The 23,284-nt window shown below is 35.4% G+C and overlaps 1 protein-coding gene across 1 annotated transcript in view; it reads right to left on the bottom strand.

Moving 5' to 3' along the window:
* CLTC (clathrin, heavy chain (Hc)) overlaps positions 1-23,284 on the bottom strand; it is a gene marked incomplete at its 5' end in the record, with an annotated part of 46,770 nt that overhangs the window by 13,172 nt on the left and 10,314 nt on the right. The window contains 13 exons of the mRNA XM_008590720.1: positions 1,687-1,921; positions 3,699-3,841; positions 4,537-4,662; positions 9,544-9,707; positions 11,185-11,365; positions 11,518-11,682; positions 11,919-12,056; positions 12,696-12,818; positions 13,275-13,427; positions 16,351-16,551; positions 17,408-17,605; positions 20,836-21,009; positions 21,438-21,551. Of these exons, the coding sequence (XP_008588942.1) occupies positions 1,687-1,921; positions 3,699-3,841; positions 4,537-4,662; positions 9,544-9,707; positions 11,185-11,365; positions 11,518-11,682; positions 11,919-12,056; positions 12,696-12,818; positions 13,275-13,427; positions 16,351-16,551; positions 17,408-17,605; positions 20,836-21,009; positions 21,438-21,551 (2,115 nt within the window). The remainder of the gene's footprint in view (positions 1-1,686; positions 1,922-3,698; positions 3,842-4,536; positions 4,663-9,543; positions 9,708-11,184; positions 11,366-11,517; positions 11,683-11,918; positions 12,057-12,695; positions 12,819-13,274; positions 13,428-16,350; positions 16,552-17,407; positions 17,606-20,835; positions 21,010-21,437; positions 21,552-23,284) is intronic.

Raw genomic sequence — 23,284 nt, forward strand, 5'->3', positions numbered from 1 at the left:
AAGAAAACTGATCAGACTATGTCGCGCCTGCGCCGCGCTCAGCCAGTGAGCGCACCAGCAAGTCCTATACAGGATCCAAACCCGCGGCGGGAGCGCCGCTGCGCTCCCAGCGCCGCACTCTCCCGAATATGCCATGGGGCCGGCCCAGATCTTGGTTTCTAATACCATTCCCCACTAAAATGGATCGAGGTTCCCTGGAGAATTGGCTGATTCCAGGGTTGGGAAGGTACAAAATGAGCCCGGTGTGTCATATGCCATAAAATAAAGTGCTCCGAGAATTATGGGCCCATGACACAAAGACATGGGAGCCAGATTGAAGAGATTCCTATCAGTCAAAAAAGTAATAATAGTAATGGATTAAAACCCACTGAATAAAACAGGAATCTGTGAGTCCATGAATACATGAGTGCTGACATAAATATGGAGGAAGTGCTAGAGTGGGAAAATCTTCATTTTGCAGCCAACACATTAATAGCTTAAGCAAGAATCAATAGATTCTAAGCTAATGGAGAAGAGCAGGAGGATATTTGCATGGTCTTAAAAGTCTACTCACAGACTGTTTAATACCTGCAAGGGGAAAAATGATAATTGTACAAGGAAGAAATGGGACAACTTGACAAAATCTGACATCACAAAGGGGCAACATGAACACTGTGTACCTCTGGATTTAATAGCATGAGAAAGACAAACTATCATTTAAGCAGTATTCTGGGTGAAGATATCTAATCTAATCTAATCTCCAGGAACTATCAGAGAAACTGAAAGTAAGAAACATATTTTTAAAAAAGAGACTTTACATTTAAATGAAATATACGGAATAAGCAAATCCACAGAGATAGCACAGTTTAGTGGTTGTCAGGGGGAGGGGGGAGGTGGTACAGGGAACTTAATTAATACAGGATTTCTTTTTGAGGCAATGAAAACTTGGAATAGATAAAAGCAGTGATTATAAAATATCGTGAATGCATTAGATACCACTGAATTGTGCACTTTAAAACAGTTAATTATATATTATGTGAATTTCACCTCAATAAAAAAAGTTACAAATGGGGGGGGAACCCTATTTTTTATAAAGATATCAGTGTCATAAAAATGACAAAAAGCTGATGAACTGTTCCAGATTAAAGGAGACTAAAGAGACATGACAACTATATGCGATGTATTATCCTAGAGGAAAAAAAACTGCTATAAGGGATATTACTGGCCAATTGACAAAATTGGAACAAAACAAATTTTTTAAAGTATTCTATCAACATCAAACTGACTGAAACTGGTTATCTACAATGTAGTTATAAAAGGGAATATCGTTATTCTTAGGAAATACACTCGGGAGGGGTGTAAGGCCATGATGTATGCAACCTAGTCTCACATGGCTAAAAAATTATGTGTATACATTTATGTATGATTGGTGCATGTATGAGTACACAAACTGATAAAGCTAGTTGGGTTAAAACATTAATAGGTCAATCAGAATAAAAGAGTATATAGACTTGATCTGCAATTTTGGGCATTTTTAAGTTCACAGTTACCTCCAAATAAAGTTTTTGAAAAGTACCCATCATCCAAAAATGCTCCATATACTCTAAAATTGCTCTGAAACTCTCAAAATTCACTAGTCTGACATTGTATGATAGGTTAACAAAAAAATGTAGCCTTCTCTGTACACATTCAGCTAGCAGTACTCACATTAATAAGTTCCAGATCACACTGGCCACGTTCATAAGCAACACAGGCCAGATGTGGATCTCTCTTCTCACAATACTTTCCAACAACACGACTGTCATAATAGGGATTTTCACGAAGAAATCTCTCTGGGTTGTTATTACTGTCTATGTAGATTTTGGCTAATGCATTGTGAGTAGCGGGCTCTTCACAGCCCTCATGAATTCTGGCCTCCAGCCAAGGCAGAAGCAGTTTCAATCTAGTAAAAAATTGAAACAAGAAACACATATTGTATTACAAATCACACATTCTTAACATACTAACTATATAAGTATCTTACGGTCTACTATGTGCTTTCACATACATTATTTTTAATTCTCAATCGTATTACATATTGGGAAATTAAGACTTAAGAGATGGTTAAGTGAGTTAGCTGCCCAAGACTACTCAGAAGGTATATAAGACTGGTTTTCCCTCTCCCAGACCTATCTGCCATAAGATATACCTATCTGCTTATATCTGGATATAAGATAAATTATAGATGTACAGATTGTCCTTTTTTTATACTAGACAAAACTTCTAGGCTTTAGAAAATGCTGTTTAGGAATAAGATGGGGATGTGGTATGATATAGGCCAGATTATCTGAGGTTCCTTTCAGTTTCAACACAATTAACATATGATGTTACCTATAAGCAAAGGGGGAGCTGTACCCTAAATATATACTGGGAATAAAATCTGGCAGCTTTAGAAGCTCTGCGTTTAATAGTTCTAGGTGTTATATGATCATTCCACCAAGGGTCATGGTTTTTAAGCTATAGCTTATGTTTCAATGGTCCTGATGACCATGCCTCTTTTACTCATGGTTTAAATACTAAAAGCAGTCAGAGAAAAAGCATTATTCCATTTTTTGGCTATCAAATTCACGTAGTCATTATGAACATTCCCATTAGGGTAAAGACAATTTTTTTTATTAATAAAGGCAAAAATCAAGACCCTATAAATACGTGCAACCAAAGCAGATGTGCCATGTCAACTGAAAGAATTAAGATTAGCTAAGGTATGTCTAGACTAGTGACTTAGATGTGACTCTAGCTTATCACAATATAATTTGTCATTTGAAGACCAATTATCTAGCAGAAACTATCTGGCTATTTGCTTGGAATATGTGATAAGATTTTTTTCAGGTGTTAGACTTAAAGTCAACCTCTTTCTAAACATTTAATTGTTATAACTTAAAATCATTTCAAACTAAGCTCAAACTTTTAAGTCAGTATTATACTATATATCTCTTTTGTCCTTAAATATAGAATTTTTCCATATTTGAAACATTCTGATACAAATCCTATGAATACCATAGTAGGTTACCTACATTAACTCAGGTTAAAATTAAACCCCACAGGTTTTCTTCATATCTTTCATGCAGCTAGAGTAACTTCCCTCTATTATATCAATCCACCAACCTCAATTACTACATCAGCACTTCCCAAACACTAGTTCTTCAAAATGTTCCAGCTAAAAAAAGACTTCATAGTCTAGTAAGTTTTAAAAACACTTATACTGTATTCTACTATTGGAAATTCATAATTCACATTATCATATTAAGGTACTATAAATTAAATATCAGTTTAACCAAGAGTTGCACAGGGAACTATTTTCCCTCTTATACGTGAACAAACACCACACTATTTATCAGTGAAGAATTAATCGTTAAATATACTGGTATCCTATCTAACTAAAAGGAGGTTTACTACATACTTTACATTAAAAACAGAAAATCAAACCACGTAGCTGTAATAATAAACATGCAAAAAAAGTGATCAATCAAGTTAATAGATTTTCTATATTATCACCTCTAAATTAGGTATCTCCTTCTATATAGATTTCTATATTATCACCTCTAAATTAGGTATCTCCAGGGAATTATTCTCCATGTGTTATTGAGTAGTTTTGAGGCAAATGACTAGCTATATTTTTATCCATTACCATGCTAAGAAAGATTACTAATTTATTCCATTTATGAATAAATGTACAACACCTGTTTCTTTTTTCAACCTCAGCAACAAGCTCATCAGTAGAGAATTGACCTCTTACAACAAGAATCAAGTTTTTAATGACATCTTCCGAGCAGTCAACATCAAGTAATCCTCCAATAACCACAGGAAGTCGACTAGGATTCACCTGTGGTGAGAAAAAAAAAAAAAAGAATGCCATTATTTTAATAAGCAAAGCAAAGAGGAGTTACAAGAGAATCCGTTACTCTCTTTTAAGCTCAGTTTTTAAATTTAGTAATAAACTAAGAGTCTAAATTTACAACTAGATAGAGGAATTTAGCAGGAAGTCCAGCAGAAAGAAAAGATTTCATGGTCTAATAAGTATTGGAATCATATTATCCTTTATTGGCTCGGTTAGTGATCTAATCATTCCTCTACATGATAAATAAGTCCGAAGAAACTAAAGTCAAAGAATGACTATGGAAAGCTATCTAATAAAAATGCTCCCATTATAGCCAAAGCATCTTATTATGTCTAGAGTTAGAAGGTAAAGTTTCTAATATCAATATTTAAGATGGTTTGAAAACTGTGTTTTGGAACTTAGGGGCTCTATATGGATACCTCACAGCCTACCAACTTAAGTATGGCCCTAGGCCACCCAACTTTTTCAACCTCAGCCGTTCTATTCCTACGTTTTACACACTTAGCATGCATGTAAAATTTTAATAATAATAATAATAATAATAAAAAGATAATGCTGGGGTAAAGTGTTGAAAGCTACTATAGCAGACCCCTCTTATTGTGCACAGAGTTTTGAAAGGATGAAGATTTCCAGAATATGAGAAATAAATATACAATAAGATTATACCTTTAAATATTTACCTTTTGCACATATATCTCTATATACTTTTGAAGATTATTTCTATATAAATAGAGCACCAAATCATGGACGAAGTCAAATCGATCACATACAATGATAAGGGGTAACTGATCTGTTAATTTTGCTTCCTGAAAAAAAGAACAAAAAGAAGACTTAATTTTCTCCTTCGTACAAGGAATCAAATCTATATAAAACATTATGTCCTATGCATATGGGAGAGGCTCACACAAACTTGGCTCTTCTATTAAAGAAATAAACGTCCCAATAGTTGACTGTGCACATCCCAGTTTCAGTAAATTTTTACTAAAGCAATAACTAGATTCACATAGATTCACATACCAGGTTCCTCCCTGCACATACCCCTTTACCAAAACAAAGTAATAAATTAAGATTTGTGAGCAACTAGTGGCACTCATGTTATAAAATCATCACAATTGGGACTTTCATTCATATTAACACTCTAATTGAATTTGGAGTTGATTTAATAACTATAATCAGTCAAAAATAATTTCAAACTAATGATTAATTTTCTACCCTCCCCAATTCCAATCTATATAACCAGCCTCTAACACTCTATTATATAAAGCCTACAACGAGCAACATGATGGTGATGGCCATGACTTAAATACACCACATGTTGCTGTAAGAAAAAGGTTAAAAAAAAAAAAGCATTTAAAGAAAAGACATCTATAAATTGCCAACTGCTTTTACCATTACAAATACCAAACTACAGTCCTATTTATAGATTGACATAGAACATTTTATAGACAGGTAGGGAAGACCTGTACTGGGAATTTACCTGATACATGTCCTGTTATATTCCACAGACATAAGGTACAGCACAAAAAATAACAGTTTCCATCAGGAATTCATTTATATACAGTGAAACATTCCTCAATAAATGATTCCTCTAAGACAGTCTGCTAAGGAAGTAGATCTAAGCAGGATAGGACCTTCCCCAATGACAGCCACTAAGAACATTATTTGTAGGGTTAGAATAAAATGACTGCTAAGACTAGGACATTTAAGTGAACCAATTATAAATAATACGAAGATTAGTCTATGAAATGTTCAGAGAACACCAAGGTAAATAAATCTGTGAGCCATCCTAAATTAAAAAATAAAAATGGCTGTAAATCTGAAGTGGACGTCCAGCTGCAGATTTTTTACATTAAGGAAAGTCTAAAGCAAGTATTGCTTAACACCATGGAAACTCTGTACTAATAGGTGCTACAGTCATTTCTACAGAGAATCTATTTGTATCTACCTATGCAAAAAGTTTCAGTAGGTAATGTTTTTCCTACTAAACAAACATCAGAAAATTAGTGGAGCAACAAATCTTCTTTACCCTGTTTAATATACATATAAAATATTACGTTACCACTTAGGACAAAAACATACTTGCAGCAAGTAATCTAAGGTTATTCTATTTCTCATGCATGGGTGTTTGAACTTCTGTGTCCAAGAATTCCACTTCTGTGGAATACTAACTGTATTCCACAAGAAAATTTAAGACTGAAAAAGTACATAAAAACTAGGATATTTTCTTTCTCTCTTTTTTTGGTCGCTGGCCAGTTCAGGTATCCGAACCTGTGTCCTTGGGTTACCGGCATCACGCTCTCCCAAGTAAGCTAACCGGCCAGCCCAGGGTATTTTCTTGATTGCCTAAATTTGCACATGGTTTCATAGAAGTAATATTATTAGAAGTAATATTAACATTTTAAATTATTTACTAAATAATTAACCTCCAGTGTAATGGTTAAAGATTTTAAGATCAAAATTGAAATTACATAAACACATACAGAGGTTTTCTTCAACATAAATTTGTTCATTTACCAAACACTTACTGAGTACCTATGTACCAGACTCTGTGCTTAGGCACTAGAGTTACAGCAGGGAACAAAGTAAGTGGAGTCCATTCCCTCAAAGATTACATTCTAGTGGGAAGAAACAATGTCTCATAGTGGTAAGTGTTATAAAAGAAAATAAAGCAGGATAAGGGGGAGGTGTGAATAGGGTAGGAATAGGTTCTATTTTAGAAAGGGTGACCTCGGACTTCCTCTCTTATGATATTTGATTAGTAACCTGGAGAAGGTAAGAAAGCAGTTCAAGAAGGTCTGAGAGAAAAGTAGCCAAGAGCACAAGCAAAGACCCTGGGGCAGGAGAGGGTTGGGAGAATTCCAGGAACAGCAAGCAGGGCAGTGCAGTTGAAGCAAAACCAGGAGAAAAAGAATGGTAGAAAATAAGACGGAAGGTAGCAAGGAGCAGATCATGACTCTGAAGAACACATCCATGCTTTCTACAGGGAACTACAGTTCCACAAATTTAGGGCATAAGTCAAATGCTGCTGATGATACCAATTCATCCTGCTCACACAGTGCTTTAAAGAAGTGCTTGGGCCGGCCCGGTGGCGCACTGGAGAGTGTGCCGCTTGGGAGTGTGGCGGCGCTCCCGCCGAGCGTTCGGATCCCATGTGGAGACCGGTTCCCGCTCACTGGCTGAGCGTGGTGCGGGCGCAACACCGAGGGTTGCGATCCCGTTGCCGGTCAGTAAAAAAGACAAAAAAGGAAAAAAAAAAGTGCTTATGATCTATCAATCTCTGAATTGCTGGTGGCTAGGCAAACAGCACTTGAATATTCAAGATCAGATTCAGAGAAGTATTTTTCTTACGATCACAGAGCTTACATACAATTCCAGTCAATTAACATGCAGCTAGAGTACCTCTAAAATTTAAGTTTGACAATAGTGATGATGAAAGGCACTGTAGCTGTGCACTACATGTCAATAAGGAAAAGTGAGTAAATAGTCTAATATGTTCATTCTCACCACTGGGGTGAGAGGCTGAATACAAAAGTAGCATCTTCGTATTGAGCTCCCATCCCAGATTATTTAAACATAAGACACTAGATTCACCTCTAATTTAGACTGGAAATAAATTCCTTCAAAGATTCAGGAACAACTTAAAATTGAAACAAACAAAACTTGCCTGATAGAAATCACATGTAGGCTGACTCCACCTTATTTCCAAGGCCCACCAACACAGCTTATTAATAATGATTACCACTTAAATATTTATAGCACACAGGGTACTTGATAAACAGTTTATGGTTGAAGAAACTGAGGCTGAAGTAACACCTAGACATTGAATGAACAAACAATGCCCAAGTAGAATTTGAAACAGTTCTGATTGAAAAGCTCATAACCCACACTAACCCTGCTACTTTATCAAGCCTGCACCTAATTCGCAAGCATGCAGAGGGAATCCTCATCTAATTAATCCCATGGGCTAAATAATCTAAGGCAGCACTATCCTAGAATCCAAATGATTTTTTTTGAAGCTCAAGAACACTGTAATCAAATGATACTTAACTAAATTAGTTAATTTAGTTCTGTTTTACATATATAATCCAACTATTAAGATCCAAGGCTAAAAAAATTTCAACTGAATCATAAAAGCTGAAAGCTTAAAAACAAAAAGAAATCTTGGAAGAAAGAATCTAGTAGTATTTTTTTAAAAAGGAAACTAATGATACTCAAAAGAGGAAGTGAACCAGTGTTACGGGTACACTAGTCAGATATAGAGCACCATATCTCTCATTTGGAAGTTTTTTTGACACCAGAAAAATTTGGAGTTCAAAACATCAGAAAGCCAAGTTTCCCCAGAATATTCATGATGGCCAAGACATTATAAAGCTATGCTTTTTTGGAAAGTTTATCTTTTAACCTAACGTGTAGGGCAGAGCCAGCCAGTTAGCTCAGTTGGTTAGAGTTCCATCTTGTAACATCAACGTAGAGGGTTCGGATCCCCCTATCAAGCAAGCCACCAAAAAACATGTAGGGTAATTTCAGCACTTCGACTGCATTATACTAAAACTCCTAAGGGTTTAGCTATCTAATCTAGAGCCCAGGCAGTAAATTCTTCAAAAGAACGATCTGACAATTCAACTATAGATTATCTACAAATGATGACAATTTGGGGGTAGGAAAAACCTATTTTTTTGTAAAGAATTACACAATAAACATTTCGGTTTTACTTTCAATTTAAAAATCTTACAGAAGACAAAAAATACTTCAGAACTGTCTGGTATCATTTCACATATATATATGTATATGTGTGTATTTATATATACTTGGCAGGGAGAGGGCAATAATCTGAGTGTTCTATAGTTTTCCTGATCTTTTACAGCCAGCTGCCAACTTCAAAGCTTTATTTTCCTCACAAAGTAACTGGTAGGTGTGAGAATAAAGCTAAGTTAAACATTAGACAAAATTAACTGCCCATTCTAAAAAGTTCAAGTATTTTAACCATTACTCTTCACTCCAACACAGGCAGTGCTTACTTCTCTATAAATGAATTCATGTATCACAAAGATGAGCGTTTTTGGTTTGATCTTACCTTTAGTTTATGAATAATATACATTTAAACTTTTCATTTCTAAGAGTCAGGCAAATTTGATGATTGAGGTAAACTTATATCCTTGACAATAGACCTCTTTGCCTACAACAGAGACTCCTCAAAATGACACTGAGGGCAGGCTGATCTTAATACTCAAAAGAAGCCTAAATGGGCTGGCTAGTTAGCTCAGTTAGTTAGAGCATGGTGTTATAACACCAAGGTCAAGGGTTCAGATCCCCAAGATCCCCATACTGGACAGCCACCAAAAAAAAAAAAAAAAGCCTAAATGATACTCTAAAATGATATTGAGGGTATACAACCATAAAATTTTCTCTACAAAATTAAAATGGAAGGAAATTGCTTTGCGATAGTGCTATTTTTTTCCTTCTTTTAAACAGATGGTCATTCTTAAGTATTACTTACCAATTTCCTTCCCTATTTCAAAGGAAACCACAGAGTATTCAGTTTGGAAGGAATAATCCAGCACACAATTTGAGAATGCTAAGAACTTCACATTTAGGGGAAAAACATATTCTAGAACTAAGACTGGAGCCCCTGTGAAACTGCTGACCTTTCAACCCAACCAGAAAACACATCACTCAAAACTACTTACCTTGAGAAAATTCTTGACTCGCTCAGGATCATAGCAGTTGCTTTCTCTGCAGATTCTCTCTACTTCTTTGATCTGCCCAGTCTTGCAAGCTGCCTGAATATATTTAAAGTGCACATCTGGATCCTGACTAAAGTTAACAATGGATCCCAGAAAATAAAAGAGACCTTAAAGAAACAAATAATTGAAATTAAGCATAGGTGCACTTTTGAGAATGAAAGAATTGAAAAACAGTCAAGCAATTAAAACACACTGTTATACGGAATACTCCCAAATATAAATTGGTTGCTTAAAAAGCTCAATAAGAATACTAATTAATCCAGTAACTAGTTCAGTAAAATGGATTTACACTTTAATCCCTACAAAACAGAATATTCAACTCAATGTTTTCCAGTAGTTTAGAAATAGGGGTGGCTACTTCACACCAAAGCTAATTATTACACCATATTCCACATGAGAAATTTTAAATGAAGTCCCTAATACCAGGTGTTTTTCCATATGCTATAAATTAATAGGAAACAAACAAAAGTAGTTTAGAAAGAATTTAATGCAGTGCTGTCCAATAAAACTTTCTGCAGTGATGAAAATGTTCTTTATCTGTACTGTCCAATATGATAGCCACTAACTACATATGGCTATTGAGTTCTTAAAATGTGGCTAATGTGACTGAAGAACTAAGCTTTAAATTTTATTTAATTTTAATGAATTTAACTACTTGTGGGTAGTTGCTACTGTACTGAACAGTGTAAATTTAGTGCATAGTTAGCATACGAAAACTGAGAAAATTAAGAAAACTAGTAGAATCTCTTACTACTTCTGTCTAGAGCACTATGACTACAAAGTGAGAGGAGAAAAGGTAACTGGAAACCAGAATTTAGCTAATGAACATGAGAGCCACCGAAAAGTGATTACTTTAGTACTCTGTACAGCAGTGGTTCTCAACTAGGGATGATTTTCCTCCCACATGACATTTGGCAATGTCTGTAGACATTTTTGATTGTCACAACTGGTGGAGCTGATGCTACTGGCATCTAGTGGGTCTGGATCTAGCCAGGCATGCTGCTAAATATCTTACATGCACAGGATGACCCCCCTAAAACAAAGAATTATCCAGCCCCAAATGTCTGTAATACCAAAGCTGAGAAACCCTGCTATACAGTGACAACTCACAAAATATCCTTGGCTAGAATCATTTGCCAATATAAGAGTCAGACATGGGGCTGGCCGGTTAGCTCAGTTGATTAGAGCGTGGTGTTGACAACACCAAGATCCAGGGTATGATCCCTGTTACCGGCCAGCTGCCAAAAAAAAAAAAAAAAGTCAGATATATAAGCATGAAATATTACATACGATCAGTAGTATTTTCATCTTATACAACTATGACAAAGCCACTATATATTTTTATTGTACAATTCTACCTTTAATTCACTGACAAAGTATCTAAGTAGATGGTCTTGTTCACTGCATATACTTAAGATCTGATGTAAAAGGGTCTTGACGATATTTATTGAATAATAAAACTTAAAATATTAAAATGTCCCATAAAATTAAACTTTCAGAAAGAATTTTTAATAGCTTGATCACAAGCATACCTCTTCCTGGGTATCTTAAGTAATTTTTAAAAACTCAAAAACCCTTAATTACCTTCAAAACTCTTGAAAGATTCAAAAAGTTCAATCAGAGACTGAGTTGACAGTTGTTCATGATACTTAGAAGCCACTTGAACACAGATCTGCAGATTCTGACGAATATTGGCAGACAGCATGGCTCTCAGACATTCTAGGGAGTCCTCTACTGATAAGGACCCAAAGTAATTCACTAACCACTAGAAGACAAAATAAATAAATGAATCAATAAATGAAATAAAGCTGAACCTCATGGTGGTATGAAATTACTATCATCCAGTACCACAAACACATTTTCAGTATACCAAATAATCACAAGTAAAACCATCTGTTAAGTTAGAAACTGAAATACCTCAGGGTTAAGAAGATGGGTGTGAACAACTGCACGCTTTATATCATATAAATCAGTGAAGTGTTCTAATGCACGCTGCAGGAGGCCAGCCTTTTCACATAGCTGAGCGATATGAGCCCGGTCATAATGCGTGAACATCTGATTCCCTAGAATAGCATCTGCAACCTATAAAGCCACAAATAGAATTAGTTTTTTTACCACCCCATTTATATCAGTAATTTGATATTCAGATTACATATTAAGATTCAACAGTGAATTAGCAAAGGAAATAAAGTACAAGGAACATCAGCTAAATTTTCTTGAAGAAAAGGCATCTCAATAGTTTTGAATAACAATCTGAGAAGTCTGCACAGTAACTAAAATGGTGATGGAAACATGCCTAAAAGCATGAAAACACATACTTGAGGTGCATGCATAAGGTTCATCTCAAGCAACCGCGTCTGTAGAGGACCTTCAGATGGGCGATTATTCTTCAGAGCATCAAGCAAGAATGCAGTACATTGCTGAATTAGGTTGTATTCCATAAAGACGTCCACAATCTACAAAAAAAAATTTTAAGAAATTGTTTTAATATATTGTTAATATGTAAATGAAATTAAGCATGATCTCTTTTGTTATACATAAATAATAAACCAAATACCAGATTTAAAGAATATTATTTAGACAACATAACTTCACACTTTAAGAATGCACTTTTGGCCTCTGGAGAAGTTACTTTTAGTTCTGGTAAAAATAACTACAAAATACTTCAAGATATTATATAATAGAATACAGTCAAACTGATAGATTTAAATTTATGAACTTTTAAAAACATACAAAAACATAAAGAACTCTGACTCATACCTCCCATAGTATCTCTTCCCTCTCCCCTCAACCTGTGGCAGCCACTATCCTGTTTTATCATTCCTATACATTTTTCATATTTTCAATACACATACATCTCTAAGACAGTATTTGCTTTGCATGTTTTAAAACTGCATATAGATGGTATCATACTGTACATTCTTCTGCAACTTGCTTTTTTTTGTAAGACACTTCAGTTTATCCATGTAGAGAGGAGAGACATATCTCTAAATTCTACAAACTGAAAAGTTTAACCTATTCTTCTCCAAAGTTCTTTAAAGTTATACCCCCCACTCTCCATTTCAATCAGCTTCTACACATTTTAGTGCCATTACCTGTGTGATATCAGCAAGAGGCTCTTCATCCTGAACTAACATTTGTGCAAACTGCTGTCCTTGATCTGGACTGATACGCATTACATTTCTCAGCAAAAAGATCCAGTCTGGAGTATATCCAACCTACAAATGGACAAAGAATTAAACCCTACTGTAAAGTCTCATTTTCATAGCATTTAAGGCTTTTTCTATAATAAAATCTTGCTAATATAGAATTACTGGTAAAAGTGCAAATTCATTTTGAATTTAAGAAGCTCAATTAAACATATTTGAACAAACAACTATAAATTTTTATAATAGGCTTATCCATTTTTGATGAATGAGCATTTAAAAGATTTTGTTTTGACATGTTAAACATGCCCCTGCTATCTTAAATTCTGATAAGCCATGCAAGAGTAATTATTCCCATTTCTTAATAAATGTGAAATCTATATAGGAGACCTAAGATAGAATCTTTATACTTTTCCAAATAATCCAAAATTTAAGAAAATTCACTATTAAAGTAATGAAGTTAGTACAGGCTGATTTCTCTCAATGTTTTAATCAATTTATATTGAGAATTTGTTTCATTGAACTCACTTTTTTAGCATATAAAACAATCTTCTGGACTTGACCTGTTTCTGCAAAGCACTGAATGACTTTATTTGGGACATTAGCCCGTAGGTACACACTAAGTGCCAGTGTAGGGTCCACAGATTTCACAAGATCACCCAGTTCTTCAGAACATTCCAGCTGTCCAAAGGAAAGAGATTGTTTAGTGATCCATGAGTTGTTTTATAAGAGCAGTTGGTACTACTTCCACTATAAATAATAACTAGTATGATAGGTACTTAATTACTCAATTTCCCAGAATATATTATAAATATACAGGGGTTGTGGTTGGTAAAAACTCTTGATCTTATATTCACAGCAATGTCTCAGTAGAATTCTCCATGCATCCTACTAAAACAACGATAAAAAGCCCACCAAGACTTCATGCTTATTGACATTATCATCTATCTTGTTAGGAATGTAAATACTTTATTTAAAGCAGAATCCTGTACTTCTAACTACTAAAAATATTCAGATTATCAGACCTGCATGGATCCAATTTTTCAAAACTAATGCAGCATTTAATGTAATGTTATCAAATGAAAATTTGATAATGAAGGAGCTAGATGAGTTTCACCATCAGGACTATTATTAAAATTAGGGTGTAATCTATATGTCTAAAGAATCTAAGCTCTGTTACCTCCTTGACTTTTGGATTTAAGGTTGTAAGGCAGGACACTAATTTCACAAGGTAAAACAAAAGAAAATTTTAGAATTTTATTGTCGTATACAAGCAGATATCCTCCTCTTCTATTATTCAAATAGTCAGTCAGCTGCCCAATTTGGAAATCAGCTTTCTAAGATTTCTGCTTTACATACTAGCATTGATTTTCCTATTTTTTTTTAATTTAAATTTTTTATGTTTTTATTTTTAGACGACTTTCTACTTTTAGTGGTTACTTCAGAGACTAGCCATAACTGATATTCATTGCTGTTAAGTAAGAAGTTCTACAGAGTCTATACATCTTAACTGAACATGCTAACTAATGAAGAGTTGACTAATGTTTCTTTTACCACAAATGGATCCCATCTGACTGTTCACAAAGGTAATGATACACAAAAAAAGCTTTCACCCTGTTATATAGCTCAACTCAGTTACCTTGGCTGTTCCCATACTCCTATGGGAGCGCCGCCGCGCTTCCCAAGCGGCGCTTTTATCCAGTGCGCCACCCGGGCCGGCCCTATACATCTTAACTGAACATGCTAACTAATGAAGAGTTGACTAATGTTTCTTTTACCACAAATGGATCCCATCTGACTGTTCACAAAGGTAATGATACACAAAAAAAGCTTTCACCCTGTTATATAGCTCAACTCAGTTACCTTGGCTGTTCCCATACTCCCTTACCTGAAACAATTAGGACAGACCTCAAATACTTGCTAGTGTGGCTAGTAACTATTTTTCAGCAGAGACTCCTGTCCAAGCATCCCAACTCTGAAGTACTATCCTCCAGTACTGTAGTGGATTGGATTATGTCCCCCTAAAACTCATTGAAGCTTGAATTGTGTCCCCCACATTTTTTGTATTAGAAACTTGGCCCCCACTGTGACTGTTAAGAGGGTGGGAAATACTATTATGGTAACTGAAAGGTGGAACCTTGAAGAGGTGATTGGATTGCAGGACCATGCTGTGGTGAATGGATTAAAAATGGTGGTCAGGGGCATGTTTCTGAGGGCTTTAAAAGAAGAGGAGAGTCTGTTTCTCTCTGCTCTCTCTGCTTCCACCATCTTGCAATGGGAGACCCCTGGGTCACTGCTGCCACCCCCAGATGGATTTGGACCTCTCAGCCTCAGAAACTGTAAGCAATACATTTCATTTTCTTTATAAATCACCCAGTTCAGTGTACTTTGGTATAAGCAACAAAAACGGACTAATACAAGTACCCTATAAAATTGCCAGAAGCAGGGTCAAGAAACAAAGACTCAGAATTTGTAGTGTAAAAATAGTGGCAACATACACTAATGCTGAAAGGAATAATAAATAGTATTAAAAGTTATTCACTATTCAGAGTGCTTTGAACAGTGCTACCTCAGCTCTTGACAATGGCACACAGGACATGGCAATTCAATATTACAACTTTGTGAAGAAAGGCTTTTTTAATGGTGGTATGAAAGGAATAACACTAGCGGACTGCTTAAACTTGTTTGTTGCCTTACGAATAAACAACTTCTGTTGTTTGTCTGTTTCTCAGCCACTATTCCACATAAGAAATAATGTGCTTTAAAAAACATGGTACGATTACACGCCCTGTGTAAAAAGAAATTAATAAGTACTGAATGAATATAAAAGGCATAGAGAAATCCTAAAGAAAGCTGGTTAGCATTAAAAGAATAAGAAAAAAACAACAAAAGATAAAAGAAAAAAACTTTTGAGATTCACATTTAAATAAATTTCAAGAAACCAAGTTAAATATTTCTCCATATTACACCGATTAGCATTCTGTGAAATCACTTTGGGAAACAGTATTTCATTGCTAATTAGATGGCTCTGCTGTCTTAACACAACTATGATCCGACATTTTATATGTTTTCCTTGCACACCCAAACATGCTTACCAACAGCAAATACTAGAATTTTAATATTTGGTATTTCTAAAAGAGAAGATGATACCTGTATGACTGAAACTATTGTGCATATCAAGTGTGGAATGTGGCAGATAAGAATATATTCCTATGTCCAGGGCTGGCTGGTTAGCTAAACTGGTTAGAGCATGGTGCTGGTAACTCCAAGGTCTAGGGTTCGATCCCTGTACTGGCCAGCCTTAAAAAAATATATATATATATGTATATATATTCCTATGTCCAAATGACTGTCACATATACTGACAAATACGATTGCATGCTGAAGTAAGCATCTCACACTAAGCTTTTCCTAAAGCAAAAAGGATAGCAATTCACTTCCAGGTTAGTTTTTTTAACCACCAAGCAAGAATCCTGGATTCCTTTTAAAAACCTAAAGTAAATAACGAATAGAGACATTTTGGCGCAGCTCAAATGATTTTAACTTGCTAACATGATTATGTAATTCAATCAAAGCAAAATTATGTCAACATGAATTAATGCACCTTATCTTCTTTTAACCACTTCTCCAAAAGCTGTTTCCGCCCTTGCTGAAGTACAGGCCTACACAGCTCTAAAGATTCATATTTGTTCAGCTGGCCCTGGTCCAAAAGGATTCCAAAGTATTGAAGTAGAGGAGAAGTTTGACCTGGCTGGGCTGGTACGCTCTGAAACCGACGGATGGTGTCTGGAGTACGAAGGATTCCCTTTAAAAAGAAGAAATGTTAGACGACTCAAAGGTGATCCAAACATCACACAAATAACCCTATGGGTCTCTTAGTCAATCTTAAAGTCATAAGTCCATCTATTAATAGAAAAATTTTTTTTTTTTTTTTGGTCTTTTTCTGTGTCCGGCAACAGATCGCAACCCTCAGTGTCGCCCCCGTACCGGACCGGGACCGGCAACGGGATCGCAACCCTCGGTGTTGCCCCCACGCCTCGCTCAGCCAGCGAGCGGGAACCGGTCTGTATGTGGGATCCGAACCCTCGGCGGGAGCGCCTCCGCGCTTCCCAAGCAGCGCACTAGCGCAGTGCGCCACCGGGCCGGCCCTAATAGCAAATTTCAAATCACTTCCATCTATGGTAAATATTCAATCATTGTCTGTCATGCTTCTGGTTCAATGTTAGGAGACTATTCAGAATCAGAAATATACCAACTTAATTACAATGTCAATGTGTTAGAGAAAAAGTATAATTATAAAATAGTTATAGCTAGATATTATCCCAAATTCACATTAAATTAAGTGCAAAATTCATAATTAATACTGGTCAAGAATGTAAGGTATTAATTCAGCCCAACATAAACCAATATCAAAGGTGATGGGAATAAATTCAGCCCAATTTCTGACAGCTCTACTTACCATAAATTCGACAGGATCTGTTTAATATCCAACTTTGGGAAACAAAATCAGTAGCTATCATTTATGAGGTCAAACAGTATTATACCTAAGTAACCAAACATTATTATATCCAAGTAAAGCTGTTTTCTCTTCTAGCAGTATTAGAAATAGAGAATATTAACATTAATTCAATTATAGCAACTTCATTTTCGTAACTGTTTACCTTTGGTGCATTAGCAGCCACCTTTGCTGCCTCTGAGTAATTTCCCTGGGCAAAAAGAGCATTAAATTTCCGGGCAAAGAGTTCTTCAGCACCGGCTAAGTTGTTACGTACAGCCATTCTCAGAGCCAAATCGGGATTTTGTAGGACATTGGTGATATAAGGAATTATGTTTTCTTCTTCCACACACACTGATAGAACCTGCAATTTAAAGAATAGCTGCAATGTGTTCATTTGGATATAAATGATACCAAATATGTTTGGAGTCACAATAGTAATGAAATTGTGAATTTGTGACAGCCACTTTATTGTTGCCATAAAAAAACAAATAATTAATTTGGAGAAAGAGGAAGATAGGAAGGAAGGTGGGAGTCCAGGAGAGAGAAGACTGGAGAGATTTAAGAACAAGTGCCTTGGGGTGCTAAGCCATTTTGCGGTTCCTAAAATATGGCCATCCTATAATATAAATAACTTCCTATTTCATATTGCCAAACTAATTGCTTTAGATAGCATCCATTCTTTTTTTGGAGGGGGGGGGCTGCTGGCAGGTTCGGATTGGTGTTATAACACTGTTCTTCTAACCAAATGGGAACCAGCCAGCCCCCATTCATTCTTAACATAGTAAGTATCAAAGATTAAGGCTCCCATTTAACTGAGCTCTGAATGACAATTCCACATGGCTTATAGATTCTTGTGGAATGCAATTTTGACAACCTACAAAAAATGACTGAAGAAGCTATGAATTTTGGGCTCACCAGGAGGAAGTTTAAGGTATATGCCTTTTAATTTTAAGATGTTTTTTGAATAAGAATTTTTCAGTATTTCTTTAATTACATTTACTTTCTTAGAGCCCAGGTTATATACTCAAAGAGGGGAGGGACCACTGAATCCTCCAGTACCTAACATAATGCAAGGTATATACAGTAGGTGCTTAATAAATACAGCATCAATAATGAGCAATTTCTAATTGTTTCTGTTTAGAGAACAGTTATTCACCCTCAATCCTCCTTAAAACTCACTACTACAGAATGCAGCCCTGCTTGCACCAAAAGCTGAACTGTTAATTGTCCTAGAGAAAAGGAGTCCTTCCCTATCCAGGCATCCTTCTCCCCAACAGAGTTGGTTATACATCCTAGCTTGTAAACTACTTATATTACCACTAATGGCACTTCTTGGACTATTATAACTACTTGTCTAACTGTTTCTCAGTCACTATTCCATATGAAGAAAGGGGCTTGTCTTTGTTTAATTGCATTTACTAGCAACAGGCAGTGTGTAACACAAAGCACATGCTTAATATTTGTTGAATAAATGAAAATGGGAAATTTCTGTCTCTAGAGCAACAAGAACTGAAAAAAATATTTGAGAATTCAGTAACCAAATAGATAGGTAACAGTCTCCTCTGCCTGTTCTATTATCCCTTTTGAGGGAAATGAAGAATTTTAACCTCCAAGATTCTTTCATTTCTATAGGTCAGACTCACATTACCAAAGCTTAGGCCACCATGTGTTTGCAATGTGTCATTCTACTCCATGTTAAAACATACTGTTTAAAGGAAGTAATTAATTATTTTCTTTAGTCACTTACATTCCCAACCCCCACCCTCAATTTAATTCTTACCTCCTAGGAAGAGTAAGGAAGATGAATAAATCCAGTTCCAACTACACTTTCTGAAGCTTCCTATTGATCACTGCCTTAGTCTCCCTCAAACACCAAACCCTGAGTTTCATCTTTACCATACTTAACGACTGTTTGAGCAGATTTCTAGCAATCAGTATTTAAGATCTACAGGGAACAGAGAAGGTTCCTGTATCTTCTAAAGTACTCAGTTCTACCAAGTTCGGAATTTAAGCCAAATACTGGCTATGATGTCATTTTGATCGCTTTTGCTTTTTTCAACCAAAGGAAGCCATACAGTCATCCCTTCAGGGCATATGCTCACCTAGTATTGTAACTGGATCTTTTTTTAATGTAAAAAGTAGAGAGAAGCCCTGAGGCTTAAGGTATACTAGGAACACCCATCATTTTATTCAAAGTAGATGGCACACAAAATTTAGGGGGAAGGAAGAATAACAATAAGTTCCCAAAATTAGAGTTATGAACACCAAAAATGTATGGTGAATTATTCAAGATACTTTAAGCATTATCTTAAAATATCAGTATATCAGCAGAAATAAAAAGATCCCTGGTTTTACAACCTCATGATTATTAAATTATCACTAACCCAGTTCACCAAAAGGCCAATTCACTCTTGGTTTTGCCAAGAGAGACAATATGCAACTGAGTAACTGAAAGCTATTGAATTTTTATAATTGCTTTTGTGCCAGATACTGACTGGTGCTAGAAATACAATTAAACAAGGACAAGCCCCTTTCCTAATGAAGAACAGTGACTGAGACAGTTAAGCAATTTTAATTCAGTATGAGTGTTATGAAGAGGGCTACATATGCTCTATAGGGGCAAAAAACAGAAACAGCTAACCAGGTCTGTAGCTGAGGTGGGGGATAGATATAGGTAAGAAAAGACTCCCTTTCCCTAGAGGAATTGCCTCTTCATATACATACCATTTTTCAAAAATTAATTGAAGAGGAGAAAAAAACCTATCTACTTCCACTGCTTACTATCTGGGAAAAATACTAATTGGGAGAAGAACTAGTAAAAGAAAAGACCAATAACAGTTATTAACTTTTTAAAATTTTAGCCATTTTTCAGAAAATTAAGATGCCTCCTGGTAGAATATTTTTAATTACATTGAAATAATAAGAAAACACACAAAAAAGAACCACTTGCTAGGTGGTCAAGACCAATAACAGTTATTAACTTTTTAAAATTTTAGCCATTTTTCAGAAAATTAAGATGCCTCCTGGTAGGATATTTTTAATTACATTGAAATAATAAGAAAACACACAAAAAAGAACCACTTGCTAGGTGGTGTGAAGAGGTTTGTCAAACATGACAAATTCAGGATAACTAATATTTTCCCTATCTAATTGGATAACCTTCCTAGGCACCCCGCAATAGGTACAGTAACATATCTTCTAACATTAAACATTTAGTGATACTTAATTAATGAGTTAGGAAAAGCAATGTAGGGAGAATTCTTTTCCCTGTACTTGACAATTTATTCCTCTTGGAGAAAAGAGGAAGAAAACCCCATTAAAAAGTATAGTCTATCAAATGTGACCCTAGTAGTTTCTTTCCATGGAGAGTCACTTTTTTTTTGACAATAAAGATGCATAGATGGCTACATGTCAAACAGTTTCTCTCTCTGAGACAAGGATTAAAGAGGATTTTGTATTCATATTCTCCTATATTTTAATGTATGAATCACTTTCTGATATTCAAAGTTACCATTTACTTTTTCAAAGACAGTTAATGGTAAAGTGTTGTTTTATTTTATTGCTTAACTTAAAGTTTCAAGGTTTCCTTACTTGTCCCTTTCTGTTTACTCCAATTATTCCAGCTGTGGCTTCATGAGGTGCAGTAACAAAGATTGTTTCTCCACTGATTCTATTCATGTAGATGCAGGTCCCAGTCTCAAGATCATAGAGGTGGATATAACCATACTTAGTAATCAAGAAAACCACATCATGCTTTTCACTGATCTGTATAAAGAAAATCAACACTTTGGTACAATAATCAATCTACGAATAGGAAATAAAAACATTTAGAGATGCTGAAATTCTAGAACTTTGAGAAGAGGCTTATATAAAAAATTCAAGTATTTAAGGTTTCCCTCATTTTTACAGTACAATTAAATACGGGATATCCCAAGCTTTTACATAAACACAAGAATATGAATGAAATCTGTAAGATAAAAGAGAAGACAATTCTGAACAACTTAGGGTAACCCAGTTTACATATTACATGAAAATCTGAGTATTATTTTACAAGGTTTCACTAATAAACTTTATTTTAGAATAAAGAGTACTCTTTTAAGCACGATTTAAATTATATCAACTGTGAGTAGTGTTCGGATTAATTTGTTTTAAGGGAAGAGATTTAAAAAGTTCATTTATTTTGCTTAACATACCTGCATTGCAACAGGAAAGTCATTTTGTGCTTCTGGAGGAAAGAAAACATCCACTGCCTTCTTTGGAAAGGGCTGGTTCCCAGTAGGTGGTGTGCCAACTTCAATGATATGTAACTGTTCACAAGAAAATAAAACTTACATAAACCTTTATCTTTTTAGCAGTTAATCACAGCAGCTTTATTTGTAGCCCCAAAATGGGAACAACCAAAGTGCCCTAAAATAGGTGGATATTAAACTGTGTTTGGTTCATCCATACCATGGAATACTCCTTGGTAATAAAAAGGAACGCACACTCATACACATTATGCAGAGGGAAAAGAAAAAGTCAATCTCAAAGTCACATACTGTATAATTCCATTTACATAGCATTCTTGAAATGACAAAATTATAGAGATGAAGAATAAATTAGTGGTTGCTAAGGGTTAGGGATGGTGGGAGAGAGGGGGAGTGGTGTGATTATAAAGTCATGGGGGAAATCTTTGTGATGATGGAATAGTTAATGTATCTGGAATCTACTTGTGACAAAATGACAAAATCATACAAATGTACCAATGTCATTTCCTGTTTTTTTCTACTATACTATAGTTATGTAAGATGTAACCACTGGGAGAAAGTGGATAAATGGCACACAGGATCATTCTCTTTACTATCTTTGCAGCTTCCTATGAATATGTATTATATTGAAATAAACACTTTCTTAAAACTCAGTTAAATATTTAAAATAACCACACTTCAAATAATCTACCTGGAATAAAGGGCACAGAATAGTAATACATTATCTACAAAGGTACTTGCTCATGGCTTTCAATTATAATTTAGGATTTCCAAATAGAAATCTAACTTAAGTTTTTGAACTCTGCTCTGCCTATACATCTACTCTCACGCAGGAAGAAAGTATATACCTAAGCTGAGTTGTCTCTCTACTCACATTCAACCCATAAACTGGATGAGAATATATTTTGGTTTAAAATGCCTGATGCACATCAGCCAGGCAAGAGAAAGTAAATGTCAATGAAAGAGTATTATATATTTTTTCCTTAGTCATGTCAGGAACGGACTCAGACAAAACACAATTCCATTTCCAAGATAAATACCATATGTAAGTTATAAGGTCTATCCTTCGTTAGGTTAACTAGCCATATTGAAAAAATGGTTTCTTCCTTCAAAAGTCATGGCAGACTATAGAAGATAGAGCATTGTGTATTAAACAGGCTCAAGAACCTATCAACATGTTTTCAGATACTATCAAAGTGATATTGAAGAGGCTAGCCAGTTATCTCATTTGTTAGAGCTCGGTGTTATAAGTTCAAGGTCAAGGGTTTGGACCCCCTTACTGGCCAGCCACCATTAAAAAAAAAAAAAAAAAAAAAGATATTGAAGGTTTTTCCCAGTAGCACTTTTCAAAAATGTCTTGGCCTAGCGTCTTAAGAATAATATCTAATTTCTGAAATCTAAATTTCTAAAAATTTTTGTTTAAATTCTATCAATTCAGATCTAAATATCAGTTTCTATCCTTGTCATAGGATTATTCCCTGGTTCAGGGATTCTTACCCTGAAAATTTTAGGCAGAATTTTACCTCTCTGTGTATATGTTCCCTCCCAGATGAGAGGCTATAGATGATCATATTTTAAGCAATCTCTATTTTTTAAAAGTACTTAGCAAAATGGGCCGGCCCGGTGGTACCTCTCTGTGTATATGTTCCCTCCCAGATGAGAGGCTATAGATGATCATATTTTAAGCAATCTCTATTTTTTAAAAGTACTTAGCAAAATGGGCCGGCCCGGTGGCGCACTGGAGAGTGCGCCGCTTGGGAGCACGGCGGCGCTCCTGCCGAGGGTTCGGATCC

This window comes from Galeopterus variegatus, unplaced genomic scaffold, assembly GCF_000696425.1.
Source record: "Galeopterus variegatus unplaced genomic scaffold, G_variegatus-3.0.2 Scaffold6327, whole genome shotgun sequence".
Lineage (NCBI taxonomy): Eukaryota > Metazoa > Chordata > Mammalia > Dermoptera > Cynocephalidae > Galeopterus > Galeopterus variegatus.